Genomic DNA, 16694 nt, shown 5'->3' with positions numbered 1-16694 from the left:
CGTAGCAGAAGGAAACTGTCGTTTCATTTAAGTTGGATTTTACCTGTTTTGATTTTCTTTTTTTCAATGTTTTTTATGTTTGTTTGTTTGTTTGTGTCCGTCCCAACGACTGTGTTGATATTTTTTATAAATTGTCGTCGGTCATGAAAGACGAAGAATCCAAATCCATGGTTTTAAATCATATTTATATAAGTAACAATCTGAGCATCTCTCTGTGTAAATGCAGGTTCGTCAAAGGGTTTATTTTGTTTTGATCGCCAGTCATGTTGATGGGACGTCGTCGCCTCTCGGGGGGGAAACCAGCTTTAACATCCACTTTTATTTTAGTTTTTCATCTGTATCATCTTTTAAAAATCATCTTTTCATCCATCAGAGCGTCGCTTTATTTCACGATCCTTCATCCAAACAGCAGTGATTCACATTGAGTTCCACTGAGAATCAGAGTCGGGGGCAGAACACGAGTGACGGCTGTGGGCTCGTTCTGAGTTTGTGTTCTGATGACGAGTGTCCTGCGGAGCCCCGCCCCCTCCCACGCCGCCTCCATTGACTTGTTGTTGATTGTGGTAAATGCTAGTGCCTTTGCTGTATTGTGAAACTGGATATTGATTGTACTGTTGTACTGACAGGGCCTGGGGACAGTCAGGCGCTCTATTTATTATTGTTGATTCAAATCAATCATATTTTTCTATGTAAGTGCTTTAAATAAATTTGCCCTTTTGTAATGGCTGTTTCCAGGTTTTTGTTTTTCTGCAGAATACGTGCAGCGGCCTCAGTGAGCACAGACCCCTCCTCAGCTCCTGCAGAGTCTCCAGTGAATTACAATGAGGATTACTGAGATTATTTTAATTCTGACACTGCAGGGCCAAAAGTATCCCGGGATATCCATGAATGTAATATTTATTAAGGTCGGTGGTTTTAAGCCTGTGTGCATCTTCCATGCGTGTGATTGGTCCGGGGAAATTTTCCAATGCAAACTGAATAATTGTGAAGAATCCAGATACTTCACATCCTCTTAAAATGTAAATGTCATTTTACAAATAGTTTATAGTGAGATGACGTGTTGGTCACCAGACAATTCACTTTTATTACTGTTTTCTAACAGAACAAATTAATCACCATGACAACAAGAAACATGTGGATGCATCAAGAGTAGTGTTGTTCAATAATGCATTAAACGTGACACCATAAAATGGTGTGCCTTGGGGCATTCAATAAATTTGGTTATCAGAAAAAAATATTGAATATTAATATTAAATAATTAATTGATTAAAGTTACCTTGGGGCACCACCCTTCAAATGAAGGAAAAAGATAGACAATTTATTGATTAAGTCTCATAAAAGTACTAACTACAAATTTGGAACTCTGATTGACAATTAAATTAATAACTATAACCAAAATTACCATATAGATAGTCAGCAAAGTTGAAGGATACAGAGTTCTTGACAGTGTAGAGGATGGCAAAATTCACACTTATGCAACATTCATTAAAACATTTGTGAAAGAAAAAGATAAAGTATAAAAACACAAATTACTAAAGGTGTACTTACTCTATGAATATGTGTATGCGAGTATGCGTGCGTGTGTGTGTGTCTGTGTGAGTGAGTGTGCCTTCAAAATGGCGGCTGGCCCCTATGAGGGCAATAAACCATCCCCACTAGTATGTTTACGACATGTGGCGGGGGTCAGAGAGATGTGTGTGTGTGTGTGTGTGTGTGTGTGTGTGTGTGTTTTGGTGCCAAATTAGAGAAAGTTACTAGATGCATGCAGAGAAAGACTGAAGAGCATAACATGACTAACATTAAATTTCAAATAACTTATCACCAAAATATCACAGCAACACGAATCAAACTTATAAACATCACCCGGAATCGAATAAACAGTCTTTGCTTAGCCTAGTATAATTATTAAGCCCAGTTATGTTACCCGTCCATGAAAAGTGAAAAAAGGTTGATGTGCTGTTCGAAGTCCAGTGAAGTCGTCTTGCTGGGTTGCGGCTCCTGTTGTGGTTCTGCTGTGCGATGCAGCTCTTCTGCTGTTCTTAGGCAGGCTCTCGCGTCGCTGCCTTTTGGAAGGTTTTAGCAGTCTGCTCCAGTCAGGCCTGCTTGAAGGTTGGTAGAGCTTGGATTGGGAGGAGGTTTCCTTGGTGAGGTGAGCTGCAAGCTGCACCTCTCCTCCATTGAAGTTGAGCAGAAAGAGAGGTGGGCTCCTCTTGGAGAGTTGAGTTGAGTTGAAAGAGTAAGTGAGCTGGACAGCCTCACTTCTCCTCTCGGCGGGTTGCATAGAAAGAGGAAGAAGAGAGGGAGAACTGGGTTTATAGTGGCCTGGTGACCTCATGGGTCATGTGGCCCAGAGTGACCAATAGTGGTTGAAACTTGTGTCCCCGGTCAGTTTTCACACCTCTGTGTGACGTTGAAGCCGGGAGACTGAGTTCTGGAGGCTCTGGTTTGTCTCCAGAACAAAGAACATGTGCTCCAGGCTTGGACTACACATGTAGGCCGAACTGTAGTTCACAAATACCAGGTCCCAACAGTAGAATAGAAAATGATAGTGACTTTGACATCATTGTATTCTTTACAATATTGTGTTTACCTGGTATTTATATAACTGTTCTAGTCTTCATGACCAATTAAAGCACCAAAAGGTCCAGTGTGTAAGATTTAGGTGAATATATATATATTGGCTACCTCCTCTGATTCCTCTGGAGCTCTGTCTCCACTCTGCCTCCCAGCAACAAGGCCCAGTCAGAGCCGCTCTACACACAAGCTGCTGCTGCTTCAGCCTCTGGATCCTCAGGACACAGCTCAGCCTCCGTCCACACACACCGTCCTCTTCACACTCACCTTCACTAAGACCACCTCCATCTGTTGAGAGAAGAAGACATCAGTGTTTCCAGAGACTCACTTCATCAGCTGTGAGTCAGTGATGCAGCACATCCAGTAGAAAGAGCAGCAGGGACTTCAGTCCTGTTCAGAGGTGGAGCAGCTTCCTCTCTGCTTCATGTTCACGTGTTGGAATGAACACGCTAAGAGCTAAGTGTGTTTCCTCTGCATGTCAAAGTGCAGAGTGGACACCTGAGAGGTGGATTTACTGCTGTTACAGGTGAAGACATGCACATAAAAGGGGCGGGGTTTACTGCGTATGACCAATCACAGACATGGACAGTTTGACTGACAGCAGAGCCTCATATTTCACAACGAGGATCAAACTGTTCTATAATAAAAATCAGAGGAGAACAAACACATGATCCAGAATAAAAGAAACTCAGTCACAGCTGCTAAATGCAGGAAGAACAGCTGGTAAAACATCTGGGATAGTGTCAATGTGTAAGTTACAGCGCCCCCTGGTGGCATTTGGTAAAAATATATTACGTGACCACGATATAATAACGTGTGAACGAGATAAATAACTCGAGGCCACGAGATCTAAATCTGTTGTTTACTAACAAGACGAGTGGAAGAGAAGAAGATTCTTGATGAGAAACGTTTGAATCCCAGGATGTGACACACAGTGTCTCACTGTCTCTGAGGACACACACTGTGGTGGAAACCTCTGACATCACTCCTCAATAGAAACACATAGACCTATCTTCAGGAAGCTGACTGAGTGCATCTGGTGTTTTGGTGACAGGATGAGTCTGGAGAGATTGAGATGTTCTGGTGAGTTAGAGATCAACTGAACCAACCAGACGTTGATTTAAACTTCCCTTATCCGTCCCTTTAAGGAGAGTGTGCACCACACAACAGTGGAGAGTCACTGTGGTCAGTGGGCGGAGCTTTTATACGGGTTGATCTCCAACTTAACCTGGAGCAGGTTAGCCGTGGTATCAGAAGTTACCATGGTGATTTACCTCGTTAAGAAGTGGACGAGCTTCATAGGACTGAAAAAAACTAAACCTGAAGTTAACCTGATAACCACAAATCCTGCTTGGTAGCACAGACCCTGGATGTGTGATACTGACTGTGTTTAGTAACATACTGATGAAAGCAGCGTGGACTGACTCCAACCATCTACTGACCTCACAGTCTCCAGTCGACAGGTTGGACTCTGCTGTAGATCAAGCAGCTTCTTCACTCCTGAGACCTGCAGCCTGTTTCTAGTCAGATCCAGTTCTCTCAGATGAGAGGGGTTTGACCTCAGAGCTGAAGCCAGAGAAGAACAGCTGATCTTTGACAGTCTGCAGCTCTTCAACCTGAATAAAGAATAAAACTTAACTGTAAATTAAACTGAGTTCATGTGTGAAAATAACACACAAATATTCATGTCAGCACAGACTCATAACATGGAAGATAAATATGAAATCAGACATGTTGGACTAAAAACGAGTCCTGATTCAGTAAAAATATATTATTTGGACCCGGTCTCTGTCCTGCAGATCAGTTTAGGAAATCCAGAACTAAACTCAGTGTTTTAACAAGTAGCTGAATATTTAAAATGTCACAGATTAATTAATGAACGGATTCACGTTATGTATGAAGAGGAATTATGTTATATTAGAATGAAATGAGATCAATTGGGTGTAAATGCTGTATTATAGATATGAGATCTACAAAAGTCAGTCAGTGAACTGACCTCAGAGTCTCCAGTTGACAGGTTAGACTCTGTAGAAAACCACACAGCTTCTTCACTCCTGAGTCCTGCAGGTTGTTGTCAGTCAGATCCAGTTCTCTCAGATGAGAGGGATTTGACCTCAGAGCTGAAGCCAGAGAAGAACAGCTGATCTCTGTCAGTCTGCAGCTCCACAACCTGAATAAAGTATAAAACTTAACTGTAAATTAAACTGAGTTCATGTGTGAAAATAACACACAAATATTCATGTCAGCACAGACTCATAACATGGAAAATAAATATGAAATCAGACATGTTGGACTAAAAACGAGTCCTGATTCAGTAAAAATATATTATTTGGACCCGGTCTCTGTCCTGCAGATCAGTTTAGGAAATCCAGAACTAAACTCAGTGTTTTAACAAGTAGCTGAATATTTAAAATGTCACAGATTAATTAATGAACGGATTCACGTTATGTATGAAGAGGAATTATGTTATATTAGAATGAAATGAGATCAATTGTGTGTAAATGCTGTATTATAGATATGAGATCTACAAAAGTCAGTCAGTGAACTGACCTCAGAGTCTCCAGTTGACAGGTTGGACTCTGTAGAAAACCACACAGCTTCTTCACTCCTGAGTCCTGCAGGTTGTTGTCAGTCAGATCCAGTTCTCTCAGATGAGAGGGATTTGACCTCAGAGCTGAAGCCAGAGAAGAACAGCTGATCGCTGACATTCTGCAGTGAATCAACCTGGATAAATATAACAATAATAAACTTTATTGATATAGTACTTTTTAAAAACAGTTTACAAAGTGCTTTGACAGGAAAGCAAGAAAATTAAAGAAAAACTTGAACTAATAAAAGAAGTAAAATGATAATAGAGATAAATGAACAAGTAAATAAAATGTGAAAATGATAAAAACACAGTAAAAACACAACATCACATAAAAGCAAGTAAAAAAAAAAGTGTTTTAAGAAGTGATTTAAAAGAAGTCACTGACTCCGCCTTATCTCCTCAGGGGGCCGTTCCAAAGCCGAGGGGCCCTGATGGTAAAAGCACGGTCAGGGTTTAGTTTTCAACCTGGACTTTGGAACAGCAGGATCCACCTGAGGATCTAAGGCTGCGTGCAGGAACATACGGGCTCAATAATTCTGTGATGTAGTTTGGGGCCAGATGCTTTAAAAGTGATCAGTAAAATCTAAAAATCAATTCTAAAAACGGACAGGGAGCCAATGGAGAGAAGCGAGGATCAGGGAGATGTGATGTTGCCGTTTAATACCAGTGAGAAGCTGCTGTGTTCTGAACTGGTTGGAGGCAGGAGAGTGACTTTTGGCTTCTTCCAGAGAGGAGGGAGTTACAGTCGTCCAGTCTAGAGAAGACTAGTATGAAGTATAAAGGATTAAACTAAACTGTAAATCAAACTGAGTCCATGTGTGAAAATAAAGGACTTTGACTAAACATCACTGTCTCTGTTTTCAGATCTGAAGTCTGAGTCAAGTTGTTCTGGACATTTTCTGGAACTTTTCCTTTCAGCCTCCAAATAAAGTTTCTGAGTGAGTCCATGTGAGAATAGAACAGGTAAATGTCCAGAGGATTCACAGAGAGCGAGTGGACGTGTTGAGGACACAAACACATGACGGACGTGAAACTGGAAGAACACAAATATCTCAGGATGAAGAAGAGGAGCCGTACACGTAGAAGACGAAGACGTCAACTTGGAAACACGAGGAGATTCTGGAGCTTTTGGTGATAAGGGCCGACGCCAGTGTGGATGAGCTGTAAACAACAACACTGATCTTTCCACAGCAGAATTTATACGTCATGTCCGACCTCCTGCTGCTCCACCCGTTCTTCATATGTGAAAGTCAAACTCCAGAAAATGTCCAGACACTATTTTACAGAGTTCATGACTGAAAACAGCTTGAAAGTCCTCGTGTCCTCGGGGTTCAGTTGTTTGTAATATGTAACTTCACCACTAGATGTCTCTAAATATCTTGCTGGACCTGTTCAGGAGTCGTACATGTGAACAAGTGGACTACGTTCACATGTACGACACCTGGAGACGTCACTAACTCCTTTACAGTGAACCTGTAACTTAACATAACTTAACGTAATCATGGTTATCATGGAGATCTGTGTTTTGGCTCCACCCCTTGTCTGAATGTTCCCACATGTTCCTGTTGTTGTGAACGAGTCGGACCCGGACAATCTCCTGCTGCTGCTTCAGCTCAGCACAGGTTCTCTTTCATGTTTGGAGGGGGGTGGGGGTGAGGTCAGGGGTGTTCAACATGACACTTTACCACGAGATGTCACTAAATTCTACACACTGAACCTTTAACAATAAAACATGATGTCTGACCTCAGAGTCTCCAGTCGACAGGTTGGACTCTGTAGAAAACCACACAGCTCCTTCACTCCTGAGTCCTGCAGCCTGTTGTTACTCAGATTCAGTTCTCTCAGATGAGAGGGGTTTGACCTCAGAGCTGAAGCCAGAGAAGAACAGCTGATCTCTGACAGTCTGCATCTCTCCAACCTGGATAAAGAAATATGAATATTTGAATGTGTCCTCCTGTTGTTGTGGATCGTCATCATGTCAACACAGACTCTCAACATGCTGCTGACCTCAGTCCAGTCTGTGACCTGAAGATAAATATCAGATCAGACATGTTGGACCATTGTTTCATTCATCACCTTCTTCTCTGTGTTTGGTCACTGAGCAGGTTTGTGTAATTAAACACTGTTTAAAGTAGGGATGGCTCCTGACAGTCACTTCCTGTTTGTTTCTATACTTATCAACTGTCCAACGTGCTTCAATAAGAATGTGTCTTATTTTGAAAACCTGAGGAGGACGAGTGCTCGGCCTCAGTCCACATGTTATTTACTGACACTTTCTTAGTGATCAGGAGCAGGTGAGTGCAGGTGAATGGAGTTGATGAGGAGGACGTGACTGACAGGCTGGGTGAGTGACAGATGACTGAGGGACAGTGAGCAGAGCAGAACTGAGACAATTTAAATAAATAATGACCCAATAAGAAAGAAAGTTGGAAGAGTGAAGAAGGATTTAAGGACCTCAGATTCTCCAGTCCACAGTTTGGACTCTCCAGTCCAGAACACAGCAGCTTCACTTCTGAATCCTGCAGGTCGTTAAGGCTCAGATCCAGTTCTCTCAGATGTGAGGGGTCTGACTTCAGAGCTGAGGCCACGACTTCACAGTGAGTCTCTGAGAGTCCACAACCACCGAGTCTGTAATTAAAGAAAATATCTGTTAGAATAAAATCAGAAAACACAACATTCATACAAAACGTGATCATGTGACCCTCACCCTGGTAAATCCCCTTTTTGTCTCATGAACATGTTAAAAACTCCTCAAGAGAATCCTTTCAGATTTGGTACAAGCGTTCATTCAGACTGACAGAGGAACTCATTAGATTCAGGTGGTCTAAGGTCAAAGGTCAAGGTCACACAACATGTTTCTGGCCTCTTGGACATGATGTCTCAAGTCTGTCTTTAGGGGATTTCTTCACATTTTGACCAGTTTGACTCAAAGATAAACTGATTAGATTTCAGTGGTCAAAGGTCAAAGGTTACAGTGACCTCATATTATTGTAAATGCAACATGTCAGGAACCTGGAGGGACGGACACTGCACTGGTTGGTGGTGGCGTACAAACGCAGGGTGGGAATTCTAGTTTGACCAGAAAGAAGAATAAACGATATTTCCAGTTCTGCTTCTTCAGTTTAAAGGAACAGTCAGTGATTCTCATCCTAAACACAGAGAAGCTGTGATTTATCTGATTAATCACCGTTTCTAAATGACTGAAAAATCCCCTTTATCTCTGTATATTGTTGTGGGAACAGAAAGATAAATGACAGAAGGTGGATATATACATTTAACATTAGTTTTTGAATTGATGACAAGTCCAAATGATAGTTAGTAAGATTGAAAAATACAATAAAATCAAACTAAAACATACCACACCATAATTAAATGTGGCTGTCTCTTTGCTTTGCCTCTGAGCAAACATAGGATGATGTTATTTAGAACATTCAATTTCTTTATCAAACTCAAAGAACCTTTATCCTAAACAATCGGGGCTTCTTAGCTTTTGCTCTCTTTTTTTTTTTTTTAGCAAATACAGGATGGTTGAATAAAACTTTTTTCTTTTCTTTTTAAATCAAACAAACAACCAAACCTTTACACAATTAAATGTGAATGTGAAATCTGAATCTGAGCCCATCTGCAGAAGCAGTGTTGAGCCAGTTCACACTTAAAAAGAACGAGTTCCAAGTTCAGTTCATGCAGATGAAAATGAACTAGTTCACGTTCACAGTTCATTTTTTATTGTGATGATTCAGGTGACAGACGTCCGGTCATGTGTTTGGTTCTGAATCGATGGAGTCGGATCATGTCTGCGTGTCGCTCATTTTAACACTGAGTCCTGACTGTGAGCGTCTCGTGTTGTACTGAGCACAACATGTTGACGAGTCATTTTCATGATGTTTAAATGCAGCCTCATAAACTGTGGAATCAAACCAACACTCAGTGACTTCATGTGCTGATCAGGTCCTGATAACTAGTGATGAGTGTTTATTGGAAAAATTAACTAAGTGTGTTTGAAAACTATTTTGTAGTTGAGTGTAGGTTTTTGCAGACCTGTCTAAAGACTTTTATGACCTGAACTGTTTTATGGTCTGAACTGTGTTGACCTGAAAACTGTCATACCCTTTTTATCACTTATTTACCCTCCAAAGAACTGAATGTATGTCTGCTTATCTCCAAAGGGAACATATGTAAATCAGTTGTCTGTGTTTAGATTCCTCTCTCAACCTGCGCCTACAGAACCAGTCTGAACTGGTTCTGAGTCTGAACTGGTTCTGAGGGACAGCCTCAGTTCTCCTATATAAGATCCTTGTATTTGACTGTTCTCCATCTTCACTCTGAGATCCTTGTGACTCTCTGTGTTGATCCTTTCTGCAGAAAGCCCCTATTAAAATACACGTAGATAACTTTGGTGTTTCCAGCCTCTTGTATTTCCAGATTTCCATCACAATTTGGTGTCAGAAGTGGGATCGCACGTCTGGACACATCTGGACTCGGTGTCTACGGTTGAGTGGCATTCTTGGGAAAATAGTTTCCAAACTTAACCTCCCCATTAGGTGAGATGCAGGGACCGAGACCCGAGCCCGGATCGTCTCAGCGCTGCGCTCCGACTTTAGGACTACCCAACCCTGACCGACCTTTCACACAGACAGTTGACGAGAAGGGGGGCTACATGACATCAGTGCTACTCCCAGGCCATGGGGGCAAACATTTTTCTCAGCGAAACTTGATCCTGTTGATACAGGCCTCCTTACTTGTCTTAGAGCTGTAGCAGCTTCAGATAAGACTGTCATGGTATCCAAGGATTTAGTAGGATACTCCCCACTCACCCTGCTGACCCCAAATGCTGTGTCTATGATGCTATCGATAACATGCTGTTCTGTTGGAAATGCTTAACATCACTGTGAAAAGATGTAATGTTCTAAACCCAGCTACTCTTCTTCGAACCAGAAGGAGATGGTGAACAACACAACTGTGTAGTAACGATAACTGAAGTTTGTTTCCCCCAGACCAGACTTACAGGAAACACCGTTGCAGAATCCAGACTTTGAACTGTTTGTGGATGGATCAGAATCTTGCAATTCAGACACAGGAGCAAATCAAGTTGGTTTCTCTGTGGTAACAGCACATGATACATTGATTGCACGACCACTCCCTGCTTCTCTGTCTGCACAAGCAGCAGAGCTCACTGCTCTCATGGAAGCATGCAAATTGGCTAAAGGGAAAAGGGGTGAAAATCTACATTGACAGTAGATATGCATTTGGTGTAGTACATCATTTTGGCACGATTTGGAAACACAGAGAATTCCTCACATCATCAGGCAAACCAATTGCACATCATGCTCTAGTGTCTCTGATGCTTGATGCTATCCTCCTCCCCAAACAGGTTGCAGTATGTAAATGTGATGCTCACACTTCTAATAATGACCCAGTATCACAAGGAAATGCCGGAGCGGATGCAGCAGCAAAAGCAGCTGCTCGCCAGCTACTACCTGCTTCACACATTCTCTTACAGGTCGACCCCACCACCCCCACGGCTGACCTGCAGGAACTCCAACTGAGAGCCACAGCAGATGAGCGTGCACTTTGGAGGAAAAGTGGCTGCACACACACAGATGGGGTGTGGGTGGGCTCTGATAATAAACCTAAATATCTGTTTCCCTATTATGCAAAGTTAACGCATAAGATGAACATGTTTCGAAAGGATCGATGTTGGCTGCAATTTTACAACACTGGTTAACAAAGGGGTTTTCCAACTACTCTGAGAAATTTTGTCACGCATGCATGATTTGGATTCCATTTGTTAGTACGGCATTAAAACAAGTAAATATTTGGGCATTGATTTGAGACAACATTGTGCCTACCACCCATCCAGTGGTGGAGCGGTGGAAAGATAAAATGGCACACTAAAAAACTATTTGGCTAAATTTTATGAGGAAACTGGATTGTCATGGATTAAATCTTTCTCGCTTGTTCTCAAACAGATGACAATGAGAATTAGACCAAAAATATGGATTGAGCCCATTTAAGATTCTGTTCGGACATCCAGCAAACAAGGGCATTGGACCTGTTAAAAGGCAATTGCCCTGAATAACTCTCTGTGATGAAGAATGTGATGATGTTGTACGGGTTCATGGAGCGGCTCATTCTGTGCATGCGTTAATGCGTTAAAATAATTAACACCTTAATTCCACAAATTAATCATCCCGCGTTAACACGTTAATTTTGACAGCCCTTCTATTTAAATATATATATATATAAATAAATATACGGCAAACTCCAGCACAGTGATCACTTGGATTTCACTCTCCACATCTGATCTAGTTGCTCTTATATGTAAATGAGAACAATGAGAATGTATATATACCAACCAAATGTATACATATATTTAAGTATACACACGTATAAACACACACACACACACACACACACACACACACACACACACACACACACACACACACACACACACACACACACACACACACACACACACACACTCCAGCCAGTAGCCACTTCTCCTTTAGCGGTCTCAGGGGCCTGGAGCCAATCTCAGCTGACACTGAATCTCAGTCTCCAATCAACCTAACTCCGATCTACATGTCTTTGGGTTTGTGGAGGAAGCTGGAGAACCCAGAGAAAACCCTGCAGACACCAGGAGAACATCCTCCTCACAGAAAGGCTGCACTAACAGTGTTGACCACTGCAACACCATGCTGCCCAAAACAATGAGAACCATTTAACACTGAGTGTATTTGAAGAACGACTCATCTACACTGATTGAACATGTTATTGATCATGTCTGGACTCACAGAGCCTTCCTGCAGTTCCTCACAGCTGGGATCAGTCTCCATCGACCCTGGTATGATGTGTTGAACTTATTCAGGTCCAACTCATCCAGAACCTCGTCTGACATCTGCAGCATGTAGGCCAGAGCTGAGCAGTCGAAGACAGAGAGTTCCTCCTTCGATCTGTTCTCTGACGTCAGGAACTGTTGCATCTGCTGATGAACTGAGTGGTCGTTCATTTCAATCAGACAGTGGAAGATGTTGATGCTTCTGTCAGGAGAAATGTCACCACTCTGCATCTTCTTCAGGTTGTTGATGATCTTTGGATTGTTCTCTGTCCGACCCAGCAGGCCTCCTAAGACTCTCTGGATGATATTTGGATTGTTCCCTGTCCGACCCAGCAGGCCTCCTAAGACTCTCTGGTTGGACTCCAGACTGAGGCCGTGAAGGAAGCGAACAAACAGGTCCAGATGACCATTTTCACTGGTGAGGGATTTCTTCATAGTTCTCTTCAGGAGGTCATCCAGGGAGAATGTACCCCATGTGTACCCATATGTTCCCAAGAAGTTGTTGAGTTCTTCGGTGTTCCTCGTGGTGTAACAGTGGAACATGTAGACTGCAGCCAGAAACTCCTGAACGCTCAGATGAACAAAGCAGTAGACTGATTTCTGGAAGATCACACACTCTCTTCTGAAGATCTCAGTACAAACTCCTGAGTACACCGAGGCCTCTGTGACATTAAGACCACACCGCTCCAGGTCTTCTTGGTAGAACATGATGTTTCCTTCCTCCAGTTGTTTAAGTGCCAGCCCCCCCAGCTTCAGGAGAACGTCCCTGTCAGCCTCCGTCAGCTGCTGTGGAGTCGTCTCATGTCCCTCACCGTACTTGTTGTTCTTCCTCTTTGTCTGAACCAGCAGGAAGTGTGAGTACAGGTCAGTCAGGGTCTTGGGCAGCTGTCCTCTCTGGTCTGTGGTCAACATGTGCTCCAGAACTGTAGCACTGATCCAGCAGAAGACTGGGATTTGACACATGATGTGGAGGCTCCTGGACGTCTTGATGTGTGAGATGATTCTGCTGCACAGCTCTTCATCACTGAATCTCCTCCTGAAGTACTCCTCCTTCTGGGCGTCAGTGAAGCCTCGTACTTCTGTGACCCTGTCGACACATGTAGGAGGGATCTGATTGGCCGCCGCAGGTCTGGAGGTTATCCAGACGAGAGCCGAGGGAAGCAGATTCCCCCGGATGAGGTTTGTCAGCAGCACGTTGACTGATGACCTCTGTGTGACATCAGACACAAGCTCCCTGTGGTTGAAGTCCAGAGAAAGTCTGCTTTCATCCAGGCCGTCAAAGATGAACAAAGGTTTACAGACAGCGAGCGTCTCTGCCGTGAGCTTCTGTAACGCTGGATGGAAAACACGGAGCAGCGTGAGAAGACTGTGCTGCTGGTCTTTCACCAGGTTCAGCTCCCTGAACGAAAGCACAGTCAGCAGACCCACATCTTGGTTTTCTAAACCCTCTGCCCAGTCCAGAGTGAACTTCTGCACCGAGAAGGTTTTTCCAACGCCAGCGACGCCGTTGGTCAGGACGACTCTGATGCTGCTCTGCTGGTCAGTTAAGGTTTTAAAGATGTCGTGGCACTTGATGGGAGTGTCGTGGAGGCTCTTCATCTTGGAAGCCGTCTCAAGCTGCCTCACCTCATGTTGAGTATTAACCTCTTCACTCTGTCCCTCTGTGATGTAGAGCTCAGTGTAGATCCTGTTGAGGAGGGTTCTACTTCCTGTTTCATCAGCTCCTTCAGTCACATGTTCACATCTCCTCCTCAGACTGAGCTTATGTTCATCTGAAACCTCCTGCAGACCACGATCTGCTGAAAGACAAGAAACAATGTCAGAGACAGAGAATCTGAGAATCTGCTGATTGTTTTCATCAGATCCAGAAAAACTACAGAAAATAAAAGCTTTTTAACTTTGTGCTTTTATATCGATGTTAAATGTTGATGCTGTATGAAGGAACAAAATAAAACCACATGTGCTGTTGTCAGAAGTGAAGACATCAGCAGACACATGTACAGTGCTGCTCTGACCGGCTGTCTGAGCTCCAGCTGCTGTTCTGGATCTTTGTCCACACTGGGGACAGGAGGAGTCTCCTGAAGAACCAGACTGGTCCCAGTATGTGGTGATGCACTGTCTGCAGAACCAGTGTCCACAGCTGGTGGAGACTGGATCCTTCAGGACGTCCTGACACGAAGCACAGCAGGACGACTGCTCCTCCTCAGAAACATGACTCCTCTTCCTCTCCCTGTGAAGACATTTCCTGATAAGTCACATGTCACAGTCACAGGTTGTCATTACTTCTGTCAAGGAGGTTTTGTTTTCACCCAGTATGTTTGTGTGTTGGTTGGTTTGTTCGTTAGTGGGATTATAAAAAAACACTGAACAGATTACCAGTAAACTTGGTGGAAGGATGTGGTCTGTGAACCAGAACGGGGGGGGGGGGGGGGGGGGGGGGGGGGGGGTTCCTCTTTCACAGACATGTTCAGAGGACTGATGTTTACCAGTGTGTGGAATTTGGTGCAGATCCAAATCAAAATGAGTCTCTAGTGAATCTCAAAGTGGTTTCATACGGAGCGTGTTGGTTCTTGGTGGAGGTCTGAGCTCTTTGAGTGATTCTGAGAGATTAGTCAAAGTAGTAGCAATTTCTCTGAATCAAGCATGTCAAACAATTTTTGTTTGACATGTGTCTCTCGGTTAGTTTAATCCAACATCTGCAGATGGACTCACAGTACACATCACTTGAATGACATGTACAATGAGCAAAAAACAGGCATGAGAGTTGTTTTCTTATAACCCACTGCCTTTGGGTATTTATTACCCTTTTTGATGTTTTATTTGGGTGGGAGACATCCTCTCTTCATGTCTGGACAAGACACCAGATGTGAGATCCTAACCATTTGCTCAGAGACACCATAAAGTTCAGGCTTCAAGAGGCCATGAATTTAAAGTCCCTGAGCAATAATCGTAAAACTAAAGTTAAACCTAAAGTTTCCCTTTTAGATAAACCATCTGGTCAATCTTCCACATACAAGTCTGTTCATGCAAAATTTCCATTACAGTCACCAACTTCAATGAAGCTGTGTCCTAATGCAGGGGCCACACTAGAGGAAACTAAATCCTCTTCAGAGCAGGTCACAGTAGAAACAGTCTCTTACTCTGTGTGTGAGGGTCCAGGTTCATTACTGAAGTTTTGAAAAGGATGATCTTTGGACCGGCTACTCTTCAGAGACACACAGCTGGACCCTGGAGACTCTGCTCTCAGTCTGTGGTCCTGACCTCTGAAAACACAAACATGTTTTTATTCAGAACACATCATTCACTGGTTCATTCTCTGAGGATTCAGTTTGGAGGTTCACATGTTTGTAGCAGGTCTCTTACTTTGTGTGTGAGGGTCCAGGTTCATTACTGAAGTCTGGAGGATGTCCCATGGACCGGTCACTCTTCAGAGACACACAGCTGGACCTTGGAGTCTCTGTTCTCCGTCTGTGGACCTGACCTCTGCAAACACAAACATGTTTTTATTCAGAACACATCTTTCACTGGTTCATTCTCTTATGATTCAGTTTGGAGGTTCACATGTTTGTAGCAGGTCTCTTACTTTTTGTGTGAGGGTCCAGGTTTATTACTGAAGTTTTGAGAAGGATGATCTTTGGACCGGCTACTCTTCAGAGACACACAGCTGGACCTTGGAGTCTCTGTTCTCCGTCTGTGGACCTGACCTCTGCAAACACAAACATGTTTTTATTCAGAACACATCTTTCACTGGTTCATTCTCTTATGATTCAGTTTGGAGGTTCACATGTTTGTAGCAGGTCTCTTACTTTGTGTGTGAGGGTCCAGGTTCATTACTGAAGTCTGGAGGATGTCCCATGGACCGGTCACTCTTCAGAGACACACAGCTGGACCTTGGAGTCTCTGTTCTCCGTCTGTGGACCTGACCTCTGCAAACACAAACATGTTTTTATTCAGAACACATCATTCACTGGTTCATTCTCTGAGGATTCAGTTTGGAGGTTCACATGTTTGTAGCAGGTCTCTTACTTTGTGTGTGAGGGTCCAGGTTCATTACTGAAGTCTGGAGGATGTCCCATGGACCGGTCACTCTTCAGAGACACACAGCTGGACCTTGGAGTCTCTGTTCTCCGTCTGTGGACCTGACCTCTGCAAACACAAACATGTTTTTATTCAGAACACATCATTCACTGGTTCATTCTCTGAGGATTCAGTTTGGAGGTTCACATGTTTGTAGCAGGTCTCTTACTTTGTGTGTGAGGGTCCAGGTTCATTACTGAAGTCTGGAGGATGTCCCATGGACCGGTCACTCTTCAGAGACAAATAGCTGAGCCCTAGAGACTCTGCTCTGTCCTCCTCTTCCTCCTCATAACCACTCATCTTCAGTCTGAGTGGAAAAACACTGTCACTGACTGTGAGCTCAAAGGAATCAGGACAAACAAGTCTGTTCAAGAAACACACCCAAACATACCAAGCAAGAAGACACACACACACACACACACACACACACACACACTCAGGTGACTGTAACGTATGATTCTGAAAACACGTTCTGTTATTAAACACTTGATGAACAGACGTGATGAAGATAAAACATGAAACTGTGAGTTAACTCTGTTAATTAGTCATTTGAAGGCTCTTTGTTCCACAGCTGCTGTTCACATCTGTCTCTGGGGATCCGATCACATGAAA

The 16694-nt window shown here is 43.3% G+C and overlaps 1 protein-coding gene and 1 long non-coding RNA gene across 2 annotated transcripts in view; both read right to left on the bottom strand.

Annotated features, from left to right (window-relative positions):
- Positions 1-16694, bottom strand: part of LOC117759317 (NACHT, LRR and PYD domains-containing protein 12-like) — a gene marked incomplete at its 5' end in the record, with an annotated part of 75895 nt that overhangs the window by 44728 nt on the left and 14473 nt on the right. Inside the window, 4 exons of the mRNA XM_034581384.1 lie at positions 4571-4744; positions 5125-5298; positions 6909-7082; positions 7619-7792. Of these exons, the coding sequence (XP_034437275.1) occupies positions 4571-4744; positions 5125-5298; positions 6909-7082; positions 7619-7792 (696 nt within the window). The remainder of the gene's footprint in view (positions 1-4570; positions 4745-5124; positions 5299-6908; positions 7083-7618; positions 7793-16694) is intronic.
- LOC117752824 lies at positions 14215-15382 on the bottom strand. The gene is made up of 3 exons (XR_004612153.1): positions 15369-15382; positions 15146-15268; positions 14215-14235 (listed from the first exon to the last, which is right to left on the bottom strand). It is a non-coding gene; the product is annotated as an uncharacterized LOC117752824 (long non-coding RNA).

The sequence above is a fragment of the Hippoglossus hippoglossus genome, chromosome 3, assembly GCF_009819705.1.
Source record: "Hippoglossus hippoglossus isolate fHipHip1 chromosome 3, fHipHip1.pri, whole genome shotgun sequence".
Lineage (NCBI taxonomy): Eukaryota > Metazoa > Chordata > Actinopteri > Pleuronectiformes > Pleuronectidae > Hippoglossus > Hippoglossus hippoglossus.
The sequence above is the reverse complement of the archived record's forward strand: the minus strand, read 5'-3'. Positions and strand labels throughout refer to the sequence as shown.